We start from the raw sequence: 25,687 nt of genomic DNA on the forward strand, positions 1-25,687 counted from the left end.
TATTGATAGTACTTTCACATCAAATTGTTATTGGAAATTAATATTTTATTTTTTTTAACTTAAAAAAATTAATATATAAAATCTTAAAATATTTTTAACATTCTTATCAATGCAATAAAAATTAAAAATATCTTATTCTGAGTAAAATCTAAGATAGATCAAGCACAAGTGACTTCACAGCATCAACCAGCTTAACGGATATTAAGTGGATAAAAAATAATGATTCTGACTACGATAAATTTTTTTTTTAATTATTTTTGTCAATTGTTAATATTTGAAATGACTAACCTGATAGTAATTTATCCACTAAATTAATAAAAAGATTTTGACTGATCATAGCAAGTGGAAAAGAAAATACAGCTTTACTTTGAAGAGGCATATATGCAAATTTGCTAACAAATTAACATTAGTTGAGATAATGTTCGCTCGCTTTATAGGAGCATGGGAGAAAGAATAATTCTGTCAATAGTTAATATCTACCCAAATGCTAAAGCCGGAGTGGTTGGATTCGTGACTCAGATTCAAGCTTAGCCCAACACCACAGCGAATCAACACGTCACTCGGGGTGTTCCGATCCCGGTTACCCAAGGGCCCACCCGAACCCGGAGCAAAGCAGCGGTGGCCCCGCTGGTCTCTATGATCGGGTACAGCTCAACGGGTACGCCGAGGGCCGGTCTGTTGTGGGTTCGTGACCCGGTCTTTGAAATCCGAGTCGCTAAGCGCTTTCCTCTTTGACTAGTAATATATTGTTAACCAAAGCTAATCCTGCTCTCGTCGGTTCCCTTTGAAGTCACCCCCTTTCTCTCCATTCTTTCTCCTATATAAAATGCGGCAGGGACACATCCGAGCCCTCGATTCCTGCCTAGTTTCTCCCCTCCTTTCCGTCTCCCTTCTTCGTCGTCTTCTCTTGTATTATTGAGGGGCAGAGTCGAATCGACGACGACGACGACGACGACGACGCCCCGGTTCTCGGAATTAGGGTTTGGGACGACGCCGATGGCCGATGCGCCGGGGAATTCGTTCGACACTTTTGACGCCGACAACGCCTTCCTCTTAGATGACAACCTCTCCATCAGCGTCGACGGCCTCTATGCCATCCTCGATGAGCAGCCCGTTCTCCCGCCCGACGACCAGTCCCAGGCAAAATTCCCCTTTCCCCCCTTTGAATTACGGCCTCTGCGTGTGAGATTTTGGTTCCTGCTTTTTAGTAACCTGCGTGTGTCACCGATGGGATCTTGATGTTCTCGATCGGGGATCAGCTGCTTTGCCTAGTGTATAGATGAACTAAGGGAACAGGACTGGTCTATGTATTATCAGCGTGAAAAAGAGCATCTGTGATTGTCATAGGTTCGTGTTGTTCTATCTGGAACACGTGGAACCGTATGGTGATTAGTTGCTGCAATTGACCCCTGGACGAGGTCTCTTTGTAGCTGAAAGAAAGGGCCATTGATGGAGGTCATGCCCTTGTCTTAGTTTTGAATCCTGCGATGATCAATTTGTGACAAGGTTCTACTGCGATTTTTCCTCTTTCTCGACTAAAACTGCTTGGAACACTAGGATTTGCTATTAAAGACCTGCACTTCTTTTACAGTTTGACTGTCAGCATCTCAATAGGTATTCATAACTTAGCTGTGAACTTTAAGCAATTTCCCATCAGCATGTAGCTCGGATAATTGAGATGCAAGGAGTCCTTAGTTTTTATCTATCAACAATGCTTTATCGATTATGAGGTCTGGACCACTAAGAAAAGGCATACTAAAAGTTTATGTTACATTTGATGAAAATGTTACGATGGATGTGTGGAATTATTAAGCAATATAGGAAAAGAATGTTTTCATTTGCAGTTAGGTTTAGTCTCGGTAGAGAATAAAATGAGAAAGAATACTTTAGGATGGTACAAACAGAAGATAGTGTTGTAGTTAGAATAGGTGAAATGATTCTATTAATGGTGCGAGAAGAGGCAGAGGAAGATCCACAAAGATAAGACTTTGGTTTATTTTTTACGGATCTTAATGGCTTAAAAAGTCCCATGTAACCAACCCCAAATATTTAAAACCTTACGACTTTATTGTGGTCATTATTATTGGATTAGTGTCTAAACCTCTTGCTGGGTACAATCCTCCTTTAGGAGTCAGAAATTTCGCATATTTTGACCATCATAAATTTGGACTTGCATCGAAATGCTCTTCATTCTTGTCTCGTTTCCATTCATACAGATGAAATACATGACCCCCAGATTTAGAGTATCCTACTTTCACCAGCGTTATGCACTAATAAATTAATAATTTATAGATGACATTCATAACTGTTATTGATACTGCTGATTTAGAAGTATATTCTGTATGAGTTGGTTATTGTTGACCGAGAAATCTTTGGATATTGAGTTATCTTGAACATGTTACCAAAGGAAGATATTATGAGTATTTTTGGTTGAATTGGAGTCTTTTGAATAGTTTAACAATAGTTCTATGAACTTATACTTTGAGGGGAATTGTTGATATTAGTAAAAAGGTGTGTTTTGACCAATATATACTATTTTTCAGACTTATTTTATACAGGGCCTTAGATACGAGTTTCATACTATATCCAGTAACCTATTGGACCAACACAATACTGGTATATTGGACGATACATTGACCTGTATCACCTAGTATCATTGAATAAAATACTTCGATACCAACACATATAACTCCACACCGGTACTTGGTTTGATAGGTAACTACTGATTGGTACATATCAGTCTCATGGATATTTGATTTCTTGAGTTTATGAAGTTTTTTCCTAGAACATTTAGGGACTAAAAGAAGGCATACTTTTTTCAAATGTTTCCTATGCTGATTCATGTTTTTTGCATGATAACTTTTTAAGGTGTTGCAATTAAATAAAAATCCGGAAGGTCTCTTAAGGTTAAACTCTTAGGTTTAAATTTTTGGTTATGAATCATATTTTTGTATTAGTAGTAGCTTCATGTAGCCTTCTAGTTGATCTCAAGGGTTCTAAGGAGAGAATTTGTCTTCTTCATATCTACAAGATAGAGGAACATGGTTGTCATTATCGCTTTACATTTGTGTCAACTGTCAGAGTGATAGGTTGCTTGGGCAAAACTTTATTCACACCATCTTATTACTTTTTTTCAAAAAGAAAAAAGGGCATCTCATGTCTTGCCCGTTGCAGACAAACATTGCTATAAAAAAAAATCAAGAGAGAAAGGAGAGTAACAAAAGAACAGAAATGCCAAACAACTATTCTGAATGTAGAACTAGTTCCCCTGGAAATCATAATTCAAGAATTAGTCCCAATTGAACTCTTATCAATCAAATCATTATCATTTGACAAGTAACCTGACATGGAACTTTATGGACACAAACTTTATATTATTAACTCTTATCTATCAAATCATTATTCTGAATATGGCTAGTTAAAAACACATCTATGGTGTATATATATTATATATTATGGAAACAATTATGAAATATGAATCATAGCAGGTAAATATATTTTTTTAGTAACAACTAATATATACATTATCCAGAAGGCCTAAAATTTTTCAGCTTATGATTTTGGAGATAGTGAAAGGCCCTACTATCTGCTGCTGTAATGAGACAACTTTTGAATCCTACCTGGCATTGGTTGTTCTTGTCCTCATTTGAAAGCGTTGGAATTCTAGAGAGGGGAAACTGTTAATCCTGTTCGTATTCAAAAGCTTTTTGGAGAGTTGTTTATACCGTTTAGATTTTAATGCATTTGAAGTATGGATTGGAGAAGGGATGAAGTGCAGAATACAAGAAAAGAGGAGCTAAAGAGAGAGAGAAGGAAAGATTTTTTTTTAAATGGAGGAGCAAAAATTGAAGGAAAAATAATTAAAAGAAAAGAAAAAGTGGGCAGAAAAGAGAAGTAAGAGGGAAAAACTGTTATTGAAAATAATTTAAAATTTTTAAGTTGCTTTTAGCTTTTAAGCAATATTAAAAGTTAACACTATTTTAAAGTATATTGAAAGCACAATATTATCCTGTAGTTGTAATCAGCTAATCTTAACTTAAAGAGAGAACTACTATTGGATGCTATATAATATCTGGCTTGACATTTTGTACTGAAATCCAAGCAAATCTTTTTCCTCTTTTGAAGTCAATAAATTAGTTGGAATTGGCTGAATATGATTGACTCCAACTGAGTCTGATTGGTTTTGGCTACTTTCAATCAATTTCTAATGATATTAATATTGGTTTGTTTGGAATTGCTATATAAACAAACTATGAGATTCTTTTCTTTTATTGAAGTATGAAAGTTTAAAGGAATTCCAAGTAGCATACTGCTAAATTATGAACGCAGTGCATCTGGCAGGGGCATTAGGCTGCTTGTGCTATGTGTAGACTCCAGTTTGCCACTTTTTTTTCTGGTTCTATGTGAAAGATATCTGTTTTGAGGAATGATAATGGAAGTTTGTATATTGCTATTGTATTTATAGTTATATTCATAGGGAAATTTCAATTTTCATCTCATCCATGTGTTTTTGCTACAAGGCCTCCCTTATCAAGAATTACAACGAGAACCTTATGTTTTCCTAACTTGTTATTTCCACCCCTTGTGGTAAACATTCATTAGCCAAAGGGGTATGCTTGTCAAATTTATTCTTTTGACTACTTGAATGTTTTCAATTGGACTTTGAATGACAAAAATGCCTTTTCATGTAACAAATACAAATAGAATAAGAATGCTTTATGATAAATACAATAGGATCTTCATCCTATGATAGAATTCTTTTTAGCCCTTTCTTCTATCTCCTCTATTCCTTTCCCTTGTTTTTGTGGAGGACAATGTTCAGTTCATTTCTGTGGTGAGAGGTGTCTTTCTTGTGTCTAGCGATGGTGGTTGTAGGAATTGTTTTTAGGATTTATTTTATAACAGGATGTATTTAATATTTGTTTTCTTACTGTGGTAAACTCGAGTGCATTTCAATAACTTTTCTGCTTGTCTTAGTTAAATTTAGTGATTAGGTAAGTCTCTATCATTTGTGATAACATCTGGGGGCAGTATATGATTAGTCTAAAGAGTATGGGGTTTTCATGTCATTTCCAATGAGGGATGGTTTGTATCCTAGCTTTTTGGATGTCATTTCCAATAAAAGGAAGGTTTTTATTTTAATTTTGCCTAATCTCTCATCTCAAAACTTGCTTTTATCTAAGTAAAAGATAAAAGAGGGTAATCTACGTAACCTGATAAGTTGGAAGCTTGGAAATCCAACAACTTCCAAGAGAATTAGTGGAAGATAAAAGGAACAAAAGAAAGAGAAACAAGATATCTAGTCGGACTGCGAGTCTGGGGTAACAATGTAACATTACTTTTGTGTGGCTGCATCTTGCTCTCAAACACTAGCATGATATCTAGTCGGACTGCGAGTCTGGGGTCAGCTAGATGTCTGATTTCACCTGCTACTAGTCTATTGGAATCTATCTACAACTCCTGTTGTACCTTGCAGATTATCTATTGGTGAAATCCTAGTTCAAATTAAATAATAAGAAATTTTAAATTAATAATGATTTAAAAAGCGCTAAGCGCCAAGGTCCAGAAACGCCCGAGGCGCTAGGCGCTCACCCAAGCGAAACGTGGCGCAAAAATATAAAAATATAAAATATAATTAATATATATAATTATTTAAATAAAAATATGATATTAAATTAAAAAAATCTTACAAAATCATAATATCACATTAACAAAAAAATCTCAAAATTCAAAATAATGACAATAATTTTAAATAAATAAAAATTAGGAGTATTAAATCTAATAAATAAAAAAATATTGTTACTAGTATACTGTTAATAGTATACTGTTAATATACTGTTAACAGTATACTATCGAGTCGATGTGAGAAGAGGTAGCAGCGAGCAGCGGGAGCGGGAGACGCGAGCGGCGACAGTGGCAGCGACAGCGGTAGCAGCGAGAAGCGGGAGTGGCAAGCAACGACAGTGGCAGCAACAACGGTAGCAGCGAGCAGCGGGAGCGACGAGCGGTGATAGTGACAATGGCATCGATAGCGGCGAGTAGCGACAGCGGGAGCGGCGAGTGACGATAGTGGCAGCGGTAACAGTAGCAGCGAGCAGCAGGAGCGGCAGCGGTAGCAGCGAGCAGCGGCTACAGTGGCAGCGGCAGTGACAAGCAGGGTTAGGGTTGGGAAGTTGCGAGAGGAAGGCTGATATCGGTGTTTTAGTTGGTGATTGAACCAACTAAAGCACCGGAGACCAAACCAGACCTAAAACGCTGGTTCGGTCGCCTGGTTTAACCCGGGCGCTCGCCCGAAGCGCCCAACGCCTGGGCTCAGGCGAGCGCCCAGGTGGCGCCTCTTTGAAGCGCATCGCCTGGAAATGAAGCGAGGCGCTCGGGCCTTGCCTCGCCTCGCCTCGCCCGAGCGCCTAGGCAAGCACCCGAGTGCCAATTGAAATCATTGTAAACTAATATGATGAATAAAAGATTCAGACACATTAGATTATGACGAAATCCTAGTTCAAAATTTCAAATAGTATTCATGAAAGGCAACTAAATTTTAAACAATCGAATATTATGCATTTGTTAAATAATTTAATAGAATGTGACTTTTTAATCACAACTCAGTTGACTTATACCTCAAGCTTGTTTAAGACACAAGTATCTGTAGACTGAAAAGCTCCATTCTCAAAGCATTGAAACAATGTAAAGAAGCAAATGCAAATTGATCTTAGTTATAAGTTATAACTATGTTTATCAATGCTAGATACAACATACACTCAAATATTGACCTAATTAGTCTTGGTTTGACTTGTCTAAGCTGAACCAAACTGGTATTAATTGCACATATTTACATACTATCTTAAGATAGTCCTTTTAGGTACCTAAGATATTTAATTCGGTGATTCGTAATGATCTCATCTCTATAAAACCTTAGAAATTTCATTGAATATAATCCTTATTGAGCTTGTGTTACTTCTTTTGTTTACATGGTAGTAGTTATTTTTTTAAAAATTTAGATAGACACTAATTTCTTTGAGATGTAATATACAGGTTACTTTAGAATGTTTAGACAAAAGCAAGCTAGCTGGTGGCCCAGCAAATCCTGATAATGCCTTTCAGCCTCATGCTGGTACTTCTGTTGTACACACTTGTGTTAATATATTTTGGTGGAAAATAACATCATGTACATGAATTATTCCTGTTAAGTCAATACAGAGTCCATGCATGACAAATCTCTTTCTTCTCTTTTTCTCTTAATGCTATGTTTAGGTCTGTTAGAACCTTCAGCTCGTAGGGAGTTCAATGAAAGACTTGGTTATCAATGGGGTCCATCAAATGTTATGGGTGTATCAGGTTGTAAAAAAGAAATGAATTTAGGAATTTCTTTTGGATCTGAAGGAAGCTTTGATTGTCACTTTTTTCCAATGAGTGGTGATACAATGAATTTGGTTGGAAGCTCCTATGACAGTTTGACGGGTAGCAACTTCGACAATCAACAACTTCAGTGCTTACAAAATTGTAGCTTCGATGATGCTGAAGAAACAGACCTTAATTTCTCCAAATATGCTGACTTTGGGCATGATTTGTACTTGGACAATGACCAAAAGGACATTGATCAGATGAGAGCTGAGAATTCATTGCAGAACAGGGTCATAAAGCATGAATATTATGCAGATGGTATGTCATCGTTCATGCACTGCAAGGTGGAACGGCATTCCCAATGTAATTTTGCACACACTAGGAATATTTTGGCTGATAATATTTCTAGTTTTTGTTTTGCAGATTCATCGCATAATATGATAAATGAAAAGTCTGGTTTAACTGATGGTAAGCGCTTTGATGACAGAAGAGCCACTGGGAAAGAATCTCTGTTGGAGGAAAAAAGTCTCTGTCCTTATTCGTCTATGGATCTTGATTCAACTTTCCTAAATATGATTAATTCTAAGTCAAATACTACTGAGACAACCAATATCATGTACAATGCTTGTGGCAGTGGCTCTTTGTTATATGGAGAGTCTCCTACCAATGGTTCCATAAATGGCTTAGGGAACACACGGTTGCCTCATTTGTCACATCAAAATGAAGTAATAGTTCAGAGGAAGTATGAAAAATATGGCCGACATCCAATCCAAAGTTCATCTAGAAGCAGTGCAGTGGAGTTGGACACAGGATTGGAATCAGTTGGGTCCTTGTTGCAAGACTTCCCAGTGGTGGACAGTGATGAACCACTGCCAGACACTTGTGCTGAGCAGTGCCATCTAGATGATTTTAGTCTCAAGAGTGAATCTAGTATAGATTCTTCTCCGCTACCATCTAGTAGAAATTCTACCTCTGATGATGCCCATGTATTTGTTATTGATGAATCAGAAGAATGGGTCCCTGATTCTTTGACAAATCCACACAACAATTGGCAAAAAACACTAACAAAGATTGAAAGAGATCAGGTGCATGAATCTCATTATAAACAACACAATGGTCCCAATCAAAGTAATGATGATGCTCCGAAAAGGAATTTCATGACAAGCTGCATAAGTGTGGATGATGATGCTGACATATGTATTCTTGATGATATCAGCAATTCTGCCCGCCCATTACTACCACCAGTGAGTGTAAAAAGTCATCCTATGTTAGAGCACTCTGGATTTGTTGAGACATGTCAGCCTAGATATATAGGGATGAAGCTCAAGGCAAATGATGAGAGATCGACTTTTCGGCTGGCGTTGCAGGTTTCATGATGCCTTTCCTTTGCTAATAATTGATTCATGAATACCCAGCATATTAGTATTGGACACGTATATTGTCACGCAATATGTTTTAAATATCTTTCTTAGATTCTAGATATATTTCTTTTGGTTTAAGAACTTTCAATTTGACACAAGGAACTTTATTGTGAATATTCACTAAGAATATTGTCTTAATGATTGTTTGAGTGATAAGCTAAGTTTTAAGGACATGATGCTATTTCTATTTTAAAATTGAGATATTCCAATCTTTTATTGTTCTCTAAGTAAATATTGCTCCAGTATTTTGTAGTTGTCGTTTCTTCGGTACTTTTCATATGATTGAGGGCCACATTGTCAAAATGACATTTGTAAGTTGTATATCATTGCTTCAGGTATTGCTCGCATGCCCTTTTTCACTAATGTGTGCTCAATTCCATATGATTTGTTGGATTTATTTTTTAGTTTGGAGATTGATAGAGAAATTGTTGATTCATTGGCTGACGAAAATTGATGTCTTAGTTTTGAATTTTGTGAAGCCAAAGTGTAAATGAAAACTACTATGAGACCTCTGATGGTGTATGCTTTTATGTTGCTTGGTCTCTTGGCCTACCATGTTTATTGTGTTGACCCGTTGATATTTATTGTTAGAGGGCAGACCTTGGTACAAGGTTGCTCTGTTGCGACCTGAAGACCAGGGTTCAAATCTTGGAAATAACTCTATGTTTAAGGCTTTGTACATTGGCCCTCTCTGGATCTCGCATTGGCTGAAGCTTTGTATGCTGGGTTTATCATTCTTTTTACTCCACTCATCCATTTGGATGTTTTTATCTTAGCAACACTAATCTTTTGTGCATGTTGTTTCTCAATCCCCTAACATCCAATTCTATAAAGCCTGAGTGACCTTACAACCAAGGTTTAAAATTTCATGATGGAACCCATACTGATCATTACTTGGACTGGTTGGATCGCGTACGTATCGACATAGTGACATATTGACATACTGACTCTACTCGGATCTTGCATTGGCGGAAGCCTTATATGCTGGGTTTTACATTCTTTTTACTCTGCTCATCCACATAGATATTTTGATCTCAGCCACACTAATCTTTTGTGTGTGTTGTTTGTCAATCCCCTAACATCCCACCAATAAAGTAATATGGTGACAATTGTAATATGATCATCCTTAACAACCTGTATGGTAGGAGACACCAAAAAGGATGATCGTGGTAAGTACATACAACTTGGCAGGATTACTGTGCTAGAGCTACTATTGTTGTTGGTCTACTGGTGTTTAATGCTATATGACGCATCCGACTCCTTTAAAAATGACCAACTATCACAGTGAAACTGTTGGCCATGAGATTCATTTTGGTGGAAATACTGCAAATGGGTACTTCCTGACTCCTGTAGCCATCAACTACCTTATCTTTTCCTGTATCCTTGCAACCATAAACAAACTGCATGTATCTTCTTCAGGCCATGCTCCACCTGTCTGTGTCTTTGTAGTGGGAACTAGAGAATCTTCCCTCTGGCCACCATTGTCAGTAGATGCATTGTTGTTCACATGAAATGAGGGGTTTTTGGGTTAAAAAGGGGAAAAGAGCAAGGTATCCAGTTTCGAATAATACCGTTCAGTATGGGCGGTACGTATCGGTCCTACCGGAAACCGGTACACGGACCACTCGCTATCGGTCGGTATTTTTTATTTTATATATATATATATATATATATATATATATATATATATATATATATATATATATATATATATAGAGAGAGAGAGAGAGAGAGAGAGAGAGAGGCGACGTCGCCTCATTTTTCTGTGGTGTTGTCCCGCCTGGGGAGAAGAGAGATGATGTCGCACATTGTTTTATATATATATATATATATATACCGTTCGGTATATAGTACCATACTGACAAAAGGTTGAAACTTTGGTACGGTATGATATTTCAATCCTTGGAAAAGAGAACCTTAACTGGTTTCTTTTGGATCCAAAAGTCAAGCAATGAGGTTGTTCCTTGGTTCATGCTCAGTAGCATTAAAATTGATTGGACTGGTCAATTTAGCCTGGTCCATGTGCCAGTTCATAGGTGGACTGATGAATGCCGTATGGGACATACTGGTCCATTTGAAATTTCAATGTTTGTCTGTCATATATATCAAGGAACAAGGTCTCACTTGGATCCATATGTACTGGCAGTAAATCGGAATGCAGACCATCTCTTTATGGATGGTCCCATCAATTTTTTCTCAGTAAAATGCTTCTTGGTTGCCCCCCCCACCACAATCACCAATGCCATGTTCAATGCATTTACCTTAATGTCCATATCTCTCAAAGTCACATTTACCTTTCATAATGTGGTCACTGCTTCTTCTCAAGTTGTGATACACCATCTAGTTACGTGGGTGTTTCTATGTTCTAAGTATGTATAACCAAATGATTTTTTTATTATTACCTTTTCGAAGAAAACTAGAGATGTCAATTTAGATATGGATCTAACTGACGTTCTTGTCTATTCAATTTGATTACTTGCGTATGATATAGTTATCCACCCCAAGGTTTTAACTGTTGATTGACCAGTTTTGGCAAATGATGAAATGGTGCACAACCATGATATCCGAGATACTGAGCATCATATACAGATTTGTGCTGTCCAATGTGACTGGATAAGAATAAAAATGGTACTTAGCTTGTTGTTCCTTTACCTGTGCTAGGCTGGACTCGTAAGCACCGGTTAATTTGTATATTAAATCATGATCTTCTATATATATTTAGATGACATGTTATGCAAGTGTGATTCAGTGAAGGGCTTTTGATAGATTAGTTGCATAATCATCAAGCATATTTCCTTTTGAATGATGGTAAGTAGCATACATAAGGTTGCTTCATTTCCAAGTGGTTCCATCATGGATTCAAGGTTGCAAAAGAAGATATCTGATCTGCCTAACCATTGTCTATCAGTACATAGTTGGGTGCCTCCTGGAACTGTACTTGCTCTTCTTTTATAAGACGATACATAGTCTAGCGACCTTGCACTTTAGTTTTATGTCATTGTGATACTCTTGTTCTAAGGCTGTTCAGATTAAAAAGGTGGAATTATTTTCATCTTACTGGTGAGGCTTATGTACTTCAGTGGCAGGCATGCATTGACATTGCAGTTTTTCTTAAATTTTATCACAATCTTTATCTTGTTGCCTTCTATATATGATGTGTGGCTCTATTTGCTGTTTGCACTGAAGTAATCTTTTATCTGATTTTTATGTGATAGCTGCTTTTTATATATATGTACTGCCATGATATGCTTGGCTTGTGTTGCATGACAGGATCTTTCTCAGCCAAAATCTGAGGCTAGCCCTCCTGAGGGAGTGTTGGCAGTTCCTTTATTGAGACACCAGGTTTGATTGGATTCTTTTAGTTAATGTTTTCTGTGGTTAAGGCACTTGCTGTTGGTTTCTTTTCCCCATTGATGGCCTGAAAGGAGCATTTTTGTTACAGCGAATAGCTTTATCTTGGATGGTACACAAGGAAACTTTTGGTCCACACTGCTCTGGTGGGATACTTGCAGATGATCAGGTCCATGTAGCCCTTTGCTGGTTCCTATCTTATTTAATAATTGTAAAATCATATTCCAACGGATCATACAACAACAATAAAGCTGAATAGTTTCAATCATTTGAGATTGGCTACATGAATCTTTGCCTCCATTGGTATTTATAAAGAGTAATAACTTTAGTTAACTTAGAGTATTTCAATTTATATTTCTAATTTCTATTAGTCTTTTTTGATCGTCTTCTATTTCTTCTTGTACTACTAATAATAATCATTTTAGATCTCCTAACTATAGATCTCCTTAACACATGACTATATATTCATAAACAATTTCTTTTTTATCTTTTCTAGTAAGTCCACACATCAATCTTTTTATTTTCATCTCAGAAACATAAACTTCTTGTATATATTACCTTTTAACTGTCCAATACTGAGATCCATAAAGTATTTTATTAGTCTAACAACTATCTTATAATATTTTTCTCTTAAGGGTAATCGATGATCTCACAAAACTCCTTCACAATTTTAATCATTCTATTTTTATTCTATGGATAATATCTTCATCAATTGTTCAATCTTATTGAATAATTGGTCGTTAATTTCATTTGAATTCTCATCAAATAAAATAATATCATCAGCAAAATAACATACATCAGGAAGGTAGGTTTGTCATCTTTTACCAATGTGATATAGGTAAGGGTCAAATCACATTTGGTACCCAAGAAATAATCTCATTTGAAATGTGTTTATGTTTCAGGGACTAGGTAAAACAATATCTACAATAGCACTAATCTTGATGGAGAGATCTCCACCACCTAAATCATCTTCTTCTATGGGTAAACAAGATAGGCTTGAGGCTTTGAATCTGGATGATGATGATGATGATGGTAATGACAATGCCTCTGAGATTGACAGACCAAAGCAGCCCCGGATATCAAGTCTTTCAGAGGTCACTGGATCCAAGAGTAAGGAGAACTCTGTGGTTACTGTAATGAGTAGGCCTGCAGCTGGAACTTTGGTTGTTTGTCCTACAAGTGTTCTTCGACAATGGGCTGAGGAACTAAAAACTAGAGTCACCAGCAGGGCTAACCTGTCCTTTTTAGTATATCATGGAAGTAATAGAACGAAGGATCCCCATGAACTCACACAATATGATGTTGTACTAACAACATATGCAATTGTAAGCATGGAAGTCCCCAAGCAGCCACTTGGTGGTAAAGATGATGAGGAGAAAGGAAAACCTGAGAGTCTGATGGGCCACATGTCTGATAAAAAAAGGAAGGGTTCTCCAAACTCCATGAAAAAATGTACCCAGAGTGCATTGCTCGAGTCTGCTGCTCGACCTCTTGCAAGAGTTGGGTGGTTCAGGGTAATTTTGGATGAAGCTCAAAGCATTAAGAATTACAGGACTCAAGTTGCAAGGGCATGTTGGGGTCTGCGGGCTAAGAGAAGGTGGTGCTTGTCTGGGACCCCCATACAGAATGCAGTTGATGACCTCTATAGCTATTTCCGGTTTCTAAGATATGATCCATTTGCTACTTATAAAACTTTTTGTTCCATGATAAAGATTCCAATAAGCCGGAATCCAACAAATGGCTACAAAAAGCTTCAAGCTGTTCTGAAGACCGTAATGCTACGTCGCACTAAAGGTGACTTCAATTCTTATTATTGCAGTGGTTTTGAATTGACATTACTGATGGATGCCCTTTCCATTGATTTGTTGAAGAACTATGAAGATTTCAGTTTTTCCTTTTTGTATGAGTTTGTTGAGATTTATATTGCTTTTTGTTTTTTATTTTCTCGATGAGAACCTTTTCCCATATATCTACTGTTCCCAGGAAAAAGGAATTAAGGTGTGATTAGGCCCCCCTGGATATCTTATTAGGCTTTAGGTGGCCTCACTGGCATGTGCATGTGTGTGTTTAGGCTGTGTGCCCTACTGTGTGTCCAAGTAAATTAGGTCAGCATACAAATCTTCTATGGATCACACACCAATTACTTCCCTGCAGTAACTAGTGGAATTGCCACTTATTAAAAATTCCAAATGTGATCATACATTCCCTTGTTATTCTTCAATACGATATGGACGAATAAGCTATTCTAAGTTGTTAGTTCGATAGGAGATGAGTATATTTGATAAGATCTGTAAATCAAGATCCTTTTTTGGACTTCATGGTTCTGTACATACTTGATTAAGTAGGATTCCTCTCCACTTCCAACTGTAGGAAATCTTCCGGATGTTTTTGACCATGAGAATGGCTTGATTCTAAATCTTGGTTTATTTATCAAGCACATTTTTTCTAATCATACAGTTCTTTCTTTTACTTCTGTATTTACTGCTTAGCAACAACTGCATATTCATCATGATATCGTTTTCAGGCAGTATGATTGATGGTAAGCCTATTATTACCTTGCCAACGAAGACTATCACTTTGAAGAAGGTGGAATTCTCAGAGGAGGAACGGACTTTCTACACTAATCTAGAAGCTGAATCTCGTGAGCAGTTTAAGGTATATTCTCACGTTTTTAAATTTCTCTCGATGTTGCTTTTGCATTACTTATTGTCATTAAGATCACTTATGGTGAATATTATTTTTGAAATAATTATTGTTGTTACCTTATCTTTAAGGTTATCTACGACAACGAATCTTGTTCTTGATTTTTTTCTTGTTAATTTAGTCGACATGCTCTTGAATTGAAGATAATCCCAAATTTGCATTAATCAAGCTTACTATATCTGAATGTTCAACTATGGTGGGAATATATTATCTTTCTTTGTAAAGCATAGGATCCTGTTTATAGTCTTTCTTCACAATTTAGATTTTCGCAATACTAGCTTGTGTTCTTGGATATGTGTTGGAGCTTCAAGTTTAAACTTTCGCTTTTGCATTGTCAGGTTTATGCAAATGAGGGAACTGTCAAACAAAACTATGTGAATATTTTGTTAATGCTCTTACGGCTTAGGCAGGCTTGTGATCATCGCCTTTTGGTAAATGGATATGATTCTAATTCTGTCAGGAGGTCTTCCATTGAAATGGTTAGAAAACTTCCTAATGAGGAACAGAAGTATCTGTTGAGTTGTTTGGAAGCATGCTTGGCAATTTGTACAATCTGTAATGTAAGTATTTTTTTTCACTTGTGGTCCATCAAAATATATATTTTCAGTATCCATTAGAATCTTCATATAACTGTACATTTGTTTGGGTCTTGATTTCATAATATTACTTGTAGTCTATTTTCTCATCTAATAACTGAAATTTTCTCTAGATCAGGTAAACAGAACCTCTAAACTACTGTACTGCTTATATATTCTTTCAGTAACTTCAGTGAATAATGCAAGATAACCATATTAATGTATTTGCTAACCAAAAAACTAGTCCAAATTTTTATCGGGAATAGTATTTTAGATTTTGATATTTCTTGTTATCAACACATCCAAATATACTATAATTGTTTTGTCACTAGATTTTGAATTCTTTTGTTCTACTTTCTGTTGTTCACGTGACAATGAGCTTATTAGTTGGTGGTACAATATTGATGAGCCTATTTTATTAAGATTATATGATGTTTATAGGATCCACCTGAAGATGCGGTTGTTACTATATGTGGGCACGTTTTCTGCAACCAGTGTATTTCTGAGCATCTTAACGGGGATGACAACATCTGCCCTTCAGCTGACTGCAAAGTTCGATTAGGTGTTGCTTCGGTATTTTCCAGGAACACATTAGTAAGTTCTATATGTGAATTACCTGTTGAGGAATGTTGTTCTAGTGGTTGTGGCTCTGCAATGGTACATGCAGCTGAAACCAGTGGAAATAGGTTATCTTCTTATTCTTCTAAAGTAAAAGCAGCTGTTGAGATTTTGCAATCACTGCCTAAATCTCAATGTTCTCTTCCGAACTGCAACCTTGAGAAACTTATTGAAGAAACTGATGGCTCCTTGCAAAATCAGATATGTTCTGTTGACACAGATGACAGAAAGAGTTCCAATCAAAATTGTCATACATCTGAAAAGGCCATTGTCTTCTCTCAGTGGACAAGAATGTTGGATTTATTGGAAGTTCCATTAAAAGATTCATGTATACAGTACAGGAGACTTGATGGGACAATGTCTGTTGCTGCTAGGGAGAGAGCAATCAAAGACTTCAACATGCTTCCGGAGGTCTGCCATGAATCTTTGAGTCGCAATATTCTTTTGTCAACTATCTAAACCTTTTTTCTTCTTTCGTATGCTGTATTTAAGATACTTTGTTACAGGTTACTGTAATGATTATGTCTCTGAAAGCCGCAAGTCTTGGTCTGAATTTGGTGGTAGCCTGTCATGTTCTTCTTCTAGACTTATGGTGGAATCCTACTACTGAGGACCAGGCAATTGATAGAGCACACAGAATTGGCCAGACTCGTCCTGTGACTGTTTCACGCTTGACTGTGAAGGACACAGTGGAAGACCGCATCTTGGCTCTCCAGGTACCATATCAGGCTGTTGAGTACTTTAATTCCTTCCTATACTTATATTTTCTTGTCACAAAATATCTATGGTTATGTTGTTCTAAAGTGGTTATGTTTCTTCAACAGAAGTTTCGTATAGCTGACCAAGTGCTTGACTTGAAATGTGCATTCTTTGGTCCGCAGAACATGATGCTATTAGTTTGTTAGAAGTAACTTTTCGCCCTTTTTTTTTGCATTCTGGTAGAGTGACCTCTTGTGAAAAATAGTTGCTAGTTCAATGTTCAAAATAACTGATTTTGGTCCTGGCCATCCCCGAGTGTTTTGGATTTAGCTGTCTATGTGGCTTTAAATAGTCTGCTCACTATTTCAGCAATTCGACCAGGTAAACCAATTGTGTTGGTGACTGGCTGCAATCTCAGTACTAGGATAAGACAGCCAAACCTCTGCTTAAAAGCTATCCATTGGATTGGCCTCTCTTAAGAGTCCCAAGAGCTTGGGAGGACAGTCTCCTTGTAAAATCTATGTGCCTCTATGTGGAAGTACCAAAAAATTAACCAATTAGTCTTGAGCAACGATAAACCTGCAGTCCAAAAAAGGGACTCTGCTTGTAGAAGTGGAAGGTTCATACTCTGAAGTCTGAACAAATGCCCATAATAGCACTCCCAACCCCCTGACAGTAAAGGACAAACCAGGGTGAAATAATTACCATAATCTCCGCCAGAAGGAGCAAGAGGAATGATGGGATCTTGAAAAACAAGTCTGTTCTTTATGCAAAATATTTTCATAAAATATTCATGTGGCTTCAACAATAGCAGAGCTTCAACATGTTTGGCTTGAGCTTGAATAAGTCTTATTTGAATGCTTATTTTATGCATATGGTCCAAGATGTCTTAAAAAATCTAAAAAAGGAAAGCTTAACATATTTAATTTTAGCCATTAATAGGATATTTTCTAATTGGGTAAACTCCAACTAAAACCAGACAGTTTCTTCCAAAACAACTGGAACTCCTGAGAAGAAATTGTTGAAATTTCAGTTGAATTGATTGTACCTTTCTTGAAGCAGTTTATTCATATAAACATCAATCTCAATCAAACATAGTATATTTAGATAAAATTGAGGTAAACAGTTCCTGTCTTGCTGAATTAATTCCTCAACAATTCAAACAATTCACAGTTGATAGGAGGAAGAGCAAGAAATAAATAAAGAGGGTAGATGAATATGGCAGAGAGAATTCCATAGTGGGAAAAAAAAATCCTTATTGAAATCTGTGCAAATAACAGTGAAACAGAACCAAGTCCCAGTAAGTAAAATCCTTATCAAAATTTTGCCTTTTTTTAACAGAAAAACTCTAAGATCCAGGCATTCAATAATTTTCTATGGCATCAGAGTTCAACATGGTAGATGGTCCTTTGCTAACAGCCTGATTAGCTTCTCTAGTAACATGATTTATATTATGCATTACATCTTCAAATAACAGTCAAACATACCCAAGCTCCAGTAAGTAAGATCCTTATCCAAATTTTGCATTCTATTCTTTTATTAACGGAACAGTTTTATTAACTAAGATCCAGGCATTCAATAATTTTCTATGGATTTGAGTTCAAAATGGTAGCTGGTCCTTTGTTAACATCCTGATTAGCTTCTCTAGAACATGATTTATATTAGGCATTACATTTTCAAAAAGTTGCAAAATCAAATACGTTGTATGTAGTTTTTCAAGACAAAGTGTTAGGACTCTAGCTAGGAGAGTCCTAATTGAGAGGGACATTCATGTAAAACCTACCTAAGCCGACCCCTATTAAAGAGGTGAAGAGGTCGGCTAGGGTTAGGAGGTTGTTTCTTAGAGAAGAATTAGGAGTTGTAAAGGAATATGAGTCTTGAGTAGGAGTCATTATTAGGAGTTGGTTAGAACTTAGAAGTAAGAGTCTTGAGTAGGAGTCCTATTAGGAGTTAGGGTTTAGAAGCCCTATAAATAGCCATGTATTCCTCCTCTTTTCATAAGGAATAAATGAATATTTTCTGCAGCCTTTGAGCAACAACTTGGAGGGAGGAACCCCTATAGAGTTCCAAGGAGGCCGATCCCCTAAAGAGATCAACCCCAAGTTTAGAATCTGCAAGGGTTCTAACACCTGGTATCAGAGCAGCGTTCTTTGCATCTCACTGCCCTTCCACAGCCATCCATCAGCCCTCCACAGTCACCCAAAGCAATTCCCACAATTGCTTAAAAGATCGTCGTTAAATTCCGTCATCATCTCCACCACCGCAGATCATCCTTTGATCTCCTCGTGAATTGTAATAGGTTCTGGTTTCCTACCTTACTACTGCTGCAATTTAGTTATCCTTATTTGAAAAAAAAAATTTGTTCCTATATTACTGCATAAACTTTTCGTCATAAAGTTTTTATCTCTACGACGAAAGATACATTGCAGAATTCCAACTGCATAGCACTGTCTGTTTGATCTTGCTACTGTGTTTTTTCTATCCAAATTTCTACGAAATTTTTATGATATCTTTGGCACTTCCTAACAGCAGATTTTCCTTTAGTTTTATCAAAAAATTCTCAATATAAACCATTGATCTTTTACGTTTAATCTGCTATACTTGAAAATCTGCATTGTAAAATTTCAGTCGCGTAGCACTGTTTGTTTGATCTTGATACAACGTTTTTTCTATCCAAATTTCTACAAAATTTTTATGATAGTTTTGACACTTCCTAACAGTAGATTTTCCTTTAGTTTCGTCAAAAAATTCTCAATATAAACTACTGATCTTTTATGTCCAATCTGCTATACTTAAAAATCTGTGCTGTAGAAAATTTCAGCCGCATATTGTTGCTTTAACCCATCTATTTGCAATCTTTTTTGAATGAAATTTCTTATACACTTCATAGATCATCTTGACTTCCATCTAAGATTGATCTATTAAGGAATTCATCTCTAAAAACAATTTTATGTTGCTGCAAATTTTCGTCGTAAACTACTGAAATTTTTCGATGAGAATTCTGCTATCGCAACTTGCACCAATTTTCTTGTTGTTATTTGTCGAAATTTTCTTGATTAAATTGGACATTCTTGCTATCGTATAAACTGAGATATTGCTGTCAATTCCCTCCTCAAATCTCTCGAGTTTTTGGTGAAAATTTTATCGAGAAACTATTGTTTCTTCGACGACAATTCTGCTCTTACAAGATAACACAATTCCACAACAAACTTCCACTGATTTCTATCAAACCTTTGCTGCCATCTATCACGGATCTAAAACTTTCATCCACAGCCCTAAAACTCCACTAAACCACACCCTCAAACTATACCCAAAACAGCCATAAAACGACCCTAAACCGCAACCTACATCCATCAATCTACCAACCCTTTCGACCATCACTTCTCTCAACCTATACATGCCTTTAACCCAACAACAAAAGAGAGATCTTAACATCATAGATTTGGAGTCTTATACTATGACATCTAAGGAGGCAATCAATGCTAAATTCGAAGCCTTGGAGGCATGAATGGAGGATAAGATTCGGACGCTCTTTACCGAACTCAGATTAGGCCGACCACTAAGCCCGAAGAAATCATATCAATGAGAGAGCTTTACCCAATCGCACCAAGCCCGAAGAGATGACTTCCAAGGAAGTGGAGGCTCTATGACCGACCCCAACTATCCATGCATGAGAGTGGACTTCCTTAGATGGGAAGAAGGAGACCCGATTGGTTGGATCTCATGCGCGAAGTGATACTTTCGGTACCACAAAACCGCGGATGCATCTATGATGAAAATTGCAGCTATACATCTTGAAGGGGATGCTATACAGTGGTTTGACTAGTTTGAACATACTTATGAAGTCCTTTCATGGCGACAATTCAAAGAAGGACTGCTGATCCTCTTCGAACCAACCGATTACGAGAACATTGACGGACAACTAGCAAAGATCCGACAAACCTCCACCATTCAAGAGTACCAAATCAGGTTTGAAAGGTTAACTAATCAAACTCGTGAGTGGTCTCAAAAACAGCTATTGGGGACCTTTATTGAGGGCTTGAAGCCGGAGATCCGGGGAGAAGTTAAAGTGCGACAACTGTACACGCTTATGGCAGCCATCTCTTTCGCACGACATCAAGAGGAGTGATTGAACCATGAAGCTCGGAGGACTAGGGTCACTCCTCAACCAGCAATACTGAAGCATTCAGCCCCCCCTACTATCGATCGAGTCCCTACACCAAAAAGGTTGATAAGAGAAGAGCTTCGGGAGCGATATGCAAAGGCGTTATGTTGGCATTGCGACGAGCCGTGGAGCCGTGAGCATCGCTGTAGTAAAAGAAGACTTCTTATGATTGAACTAGTAGAAGAAGAGGTCATTGAACATCCAGAAGAGAGCCTCGAACATGAAGAAGAAGATGCAGAAGAAGAGCCACAACCGACCGAAATTACGGTATATGCACTAGTCGGCTACTCAAACTCGCAAACGATGAAAGTTGGAGGCCTTCTCAAACAACAACCGATCACTGTTCTCGTCGACACAGGCAGTACTAATAACTTCCTAAACAGTAAGGTTGCTGTCCAGATGGCCTTACCTATCGAGAATTGCAGCAGGTTTGACGTTAAGGTCACCGACGGACGGATTTTGAAGTATAATCGTAGGCGCCCGCGAGTGAAACTGTTGTTGCAGGACCAAGAGATAATTGCATATTTCTTCCTCCCTCTTAATGATCATGAGGCCATGTTCAGAATTAAATGGTTGACGACATTATGTAATGTTTCTTGGAATTTTATGCAACTAATTATGAAATTTTACAGTAAGGAGAAACAGGTGATACTGCACAGGAAATGTGGGGGCGACGTAATGACGATTTGCACACAACAAATGGAGAAGGTTTTGCATAAAGTATACAGTGGCTTTTTGGTGCAACTTGAGCAGCAAACTAAGTGAGAGCCAATAGAATTTGAAGATCCAAACCTACTTCCTTTGTTTGCTGAATTTTCAGATATATTTGACAAACCGCACAACCTACCTCTTATCCGTCGGCATGATCATTATATAACGATTCTTCCAAGCAAACCTCCAGCAAATACTCGGCAATATCAGTATCTATATCTCCAGAAGGATGAAATAGAAAGGATTGTAAAATAGATGCTCGAAACAGGAGTTATTCGGCCAAGTTGCAGTCTCTACTCTTCACCGGTGCCACTTGTACGCAAGAAGGACGGAACATGGCGAATATGCATTGATTACCGAGCAATCAATGGTATAACCATCAAGGATAAATACCCTATTCCAGTAGTAGATGAATTACTAGATGAAAGGGAACATAAATCTTCAGAAAGTTGGACCTTCGATCCGGGTATCATCAAATACGAGTGTGTGAAAAAGGCATACCGAAAATCGCCTTTCGAACACACTACGGCCATTATGAATTTTTGTTTTCTGCAACAAAAGATGGAATATCTTGGACATATCATTTCAGAGGAAGGTGTGATGGTGGACCCCTCCAAAATAGAAGCAATGCAGAACTGGCCGACCCCGAGGAACATAAAATTGCTACATGGATTTCTTGGTTTAACAGGCTACAACCGCAAGTTTATGAAAAACTATGGAAAGATCAGTGCACCACTCACTCCTCTACTGAAAAATGATACCTTCCAATAGTCGGACAAAGCCTCCGTTGCCTTCAACAAACTTAAGGCAGCCATGACGACGATGCCAGTGCTAGCGCTACCAGATTTCAACCGACCCTTCATCATTGAGGCCGATGCATCTAGAGTCGAAATTGGAGACGTTCTCATGCAAGATGGTCGACCACTCACATACACTAGCAAGGCATTGTCTCTCTCCCATCAAAACATGTCAACATATGATAAGGAGATGCTCGCCATTGTGCACGCCGCAACGAGGTGGAGATCGTACTTGATCGGGCAATGCTTTCAAATCAAGACCGGCCATAAAAGCCTAAAATATTTCTTGGAGCAAAAGATATCTTCCCCCACACAGCAAAAATGGGTAACAAAACTTCTTGGATTTGATTATGAAATAACTTACAAAAAAGGGAAAGAGAATGTTGTTGCAGATGCGTTTTCGCTGCTACCCAAGCAAGCTAAATTTTCGGTCGATTCACTTTCGACCAGCGACTTCCTTGAGGATATTAAGATGGAATGACAGGAAGATTCGGAGACCAGTAAGATCATAAAAAAATTGAAGGAAGCACCAAGCTCCGTGGCTCATTACAATTGGGACTTAAAAGAATTACACAATAAGGGGCGCATTGTGCTTGTGACAAATTCTACTTGCACCTTCACGAGCAGATTTTAGACAAAGTTATTCCATATACATTGTACTAAATTAAAAAGGAGTACGACATATCACCCATAAACTAACGGTCAGACGAAAGTTGTAAATAGGTGCTTGGAGACAGTCCAAAGCTACCCACCAAATATGACTACCCAAGGAGAACTCTAAACCCAGCCAAGTGCCATTATTGATCGACGGATCGTGACTCGACGACGACGACCCACTACTGAAGTGCTAATACAGTGGGCGAACCTATCAATAGAAGATGCCACTTGGGAGAACTATAACGACTTGAAGATCAAATTCCGAAATTCATGAATCGTCAGCCTCGAGGACAAGGCTGATTTGAAGAGGGCGGGTCTGTTAGGACTCTAGCTAGGAGAGTCCTAATTGAGAGGGACATTCATGTAAAACGTATCTAAGTCGACCCCTATTAAAGAGATGAAGAGGCCGGCTAGGGTTAGGAGGTTGTTTCTTAGAGAAGAATTAGGAGTTGTAAAGGAATATGAGTCTTGAGTAGGAGTCCTATTAGGAGTTGGTTAGAAGTAGGAGTCTTGAGTAGGAGTCTTATTAGGAGTTAGGGTTTAGAAGCCCTATAAATAGCCATGTATTCATCCTCTTTTCGTAAAGAATAGATGAATATTTTCTGCAGCCTTTGAGCAGCAACTTTGAGGGAGGAACCCCTATAGAGTTCCAAGGAGGCCGATCCCCTAAAGAGATCAACCCCAAGTTTAGAATCTGCAAGGGTTCTAACACAAAGGTAATTCTAGTTAATGTTTGAGGCTTGTTGCTTTATTATTGGCAACCCTGACCATGCTTTCTAAATCTTTCACTGGTCTATTGGTTCTCATTTTGAGCTCATTTTCTTGATCAATTGTTGTTTTGAGCTAGTTTTGGCCTACTGCCCATCCACACCCTTTATTTTATGCAAAGTTGAGATTTCCATTGGTCCATTAGAACTAACTGATGTTGGGTAAGAACCTTCAAACAGTAAAATATCATGCATAACTTGTGACTTTTTTTGTTACTCTTCCCATAATGAGTTTCTCTTATGATCTGCATACAAAGCCCTAAAGGAAACAAAACAAAGAAAAAGTGAAACAAGAAAATGCATTAACATTTAGATCTTTTGAAACCTTGAAGTAGTTTCAGAAAATCAGGTTATCACAGTTCTTCTTTCCAGTGTGAACCTATTGAATCAACTGTCTCAAGCTGTCAATGTTATTGATTCTTACTGAGATCAGAATCAGATTCGCCTTCCAATCCAAAAATTATTCTAAGTTGACCTCTTATAATAATATTGGCTGTTTTATTAATTTTAAATGCACCATTTCCCAGTAAAAGTTTGCTCGTCAGATTAGGTCTTTAACTGATTTTTATGGATACAAGAATGTGTTTTATGGAGAAGAAAATTTCAAACTCAATGTTGGCATGTACAGGGACTAATTTATTAGAAGACATACTTGAGAATCATTTCTTATCAAAATGATCTGCTTCTAGTGTTGGCCCTTTGATACTTGTGATCCAATAAGTTGATGGTTTGAAGGTATCTGAGTTTGTTGTTATGCATCAGACCTAATTTGTAGGGTAGATGTGAGAATCAGGATTTAACTCTTGCCCATAATAGCTTCTTCCTTCACTACTATATGCTTGTGCTAATGTGATAGATTATTTGTTTACAGGAAAAGAAAAGGGAGATGGTTGCTTCCGCATTTGGAGAAGATGAATCTAGTGCTGGCCAAACTCGCTTGACATTGGAGGACCTAAATTATCTGTTCAGGGTCTAGCCTCGCTCTTGATTCCTTCACACACAGTTTTGGTCACTGGCTAACCTAATATCCCCCAGATATCAACCACTTCTACATTTGGTTCTCTTAGTTATATACACTCATCTTAATAGGTGCTCTGGTTGCTTGGAGATTCACCTGATAGGAAGGGTACTAACCAGCATATTTGTGAGTAGCGATTCTAGAGTTTGCACAGTTTTCTTTTCCTCATTTTTCGTTTTTTATGTTAAGCATGGTGCCATTACACGGTTAAGTTATTTTACACAAATCATAGAAAAGGATGTCAAAAATTCTATTGAACTCGTCATCATTGTTGTCATTTGTAAATCTCTTAGTGCCTATATTGTTCTGAAAATAATTTAATGGATACATTTGTCTTAAAATATCGCACAGTTTTGTTCTCCTGGTTTTTGTTGTGGATGTGGGATATGTTTTATGGTTTGTGTCTCTCTGCATCCGCTGGCTGTTAGTCTTGGAATCTTTGCAGTGCTTAACTAGTGTTCTGAACTGAAGGAAGGCGTATTACCACGAGTTTTAACTGTTTTTGGACTCTTTTGACTAGCTCATGGTGTCTCGCTCTGCTGTTGTGTTGACAAATTGATGTAGCAGTTCGTGTATTCGCGAGGATGAATCTTTTCCTTGATGTCTGCAAAACTAGATCTACTAACCACAGGTACGATTTACCTCCAAACTAGTTCCTTTCCTACCATGTGTGTGTTTTATTCATGCAAATCAAAGCCTGCATCGATGACTTTGGTCGTTGGGGTTGCTGCTAGTCTTGTCAATTTCATCTCTTTTGTCAGGATTACAAGCTAATTTAATGTTCCTGCTGCATGTGACGACATGCTGGTTTATGATCCAAGTACGATTCTGTACACAGTGGAGCGTCGGAACGTGGTTGCGGTC

General features: G+C 37.6%; 1 protein-coding gene across 2 annotated transcripts; it reads left to right on the top strand.

The window, feature by feature from the left end:
• Positions 1-778: 778 nt before the first annotated feature.
• LOC135607733 (helicase-like transcription factor CHR28) lies at positions 779-25,185 on the top strand. Of its 2 annotated transcripts, XM_065099857.1 has the most exons (12): positions 780-1,140; positions 7,033-7,111; positions 7,252-7,659; positions 7,765-8,708; positions 12,033-12,104; positions 12,205-12,282; positions 13,016-13,907; positions 14,638-14,768; positions 15,155-15,376; positions 15,833-16,420; positions 16,516-16,725; positions 24,677-25,185. In XM_065099857.1, the coding sequence occupies exons 1-12, from the start codon at positions 997-999 to the stop codon at positions 24,779-24,781; spliced, it is 3,873 nt and encodes a 1,290-aa protein (XP_064955929.1). In that variant the 5' UTR covers positions 780-996; the 3' UTR covers positions 24,782-25,185. The 2 variants fall into 2 exon arrangements, with proteins under 2 accessions (XP_064955868.1, XP_064955929.1); XM_065099796.1 differs by having other exon boundaries at positions 779-1,140; positions 7,252-8,708.
• The last annotated feature ends 502 nt before the right edge of the window (positions 25,186-25,687 follow it).

This window comes from Musa acuminata, chromosome BXJ1-1 (assembly GCF_036884655.1).
Source record: "Musa acuminata AAA Group cultivar baxijiao chromosome BXJ1-1, Cavendish_Baxijiao_AAA, whole genome shotgun sequence".
Taxonomy (NCBI): Eukaryota; Viridiplantae; Streptophyta; class Magnoliopsida; order Zingiberales; family Musaceae; genus Musa; species Musa acuminata.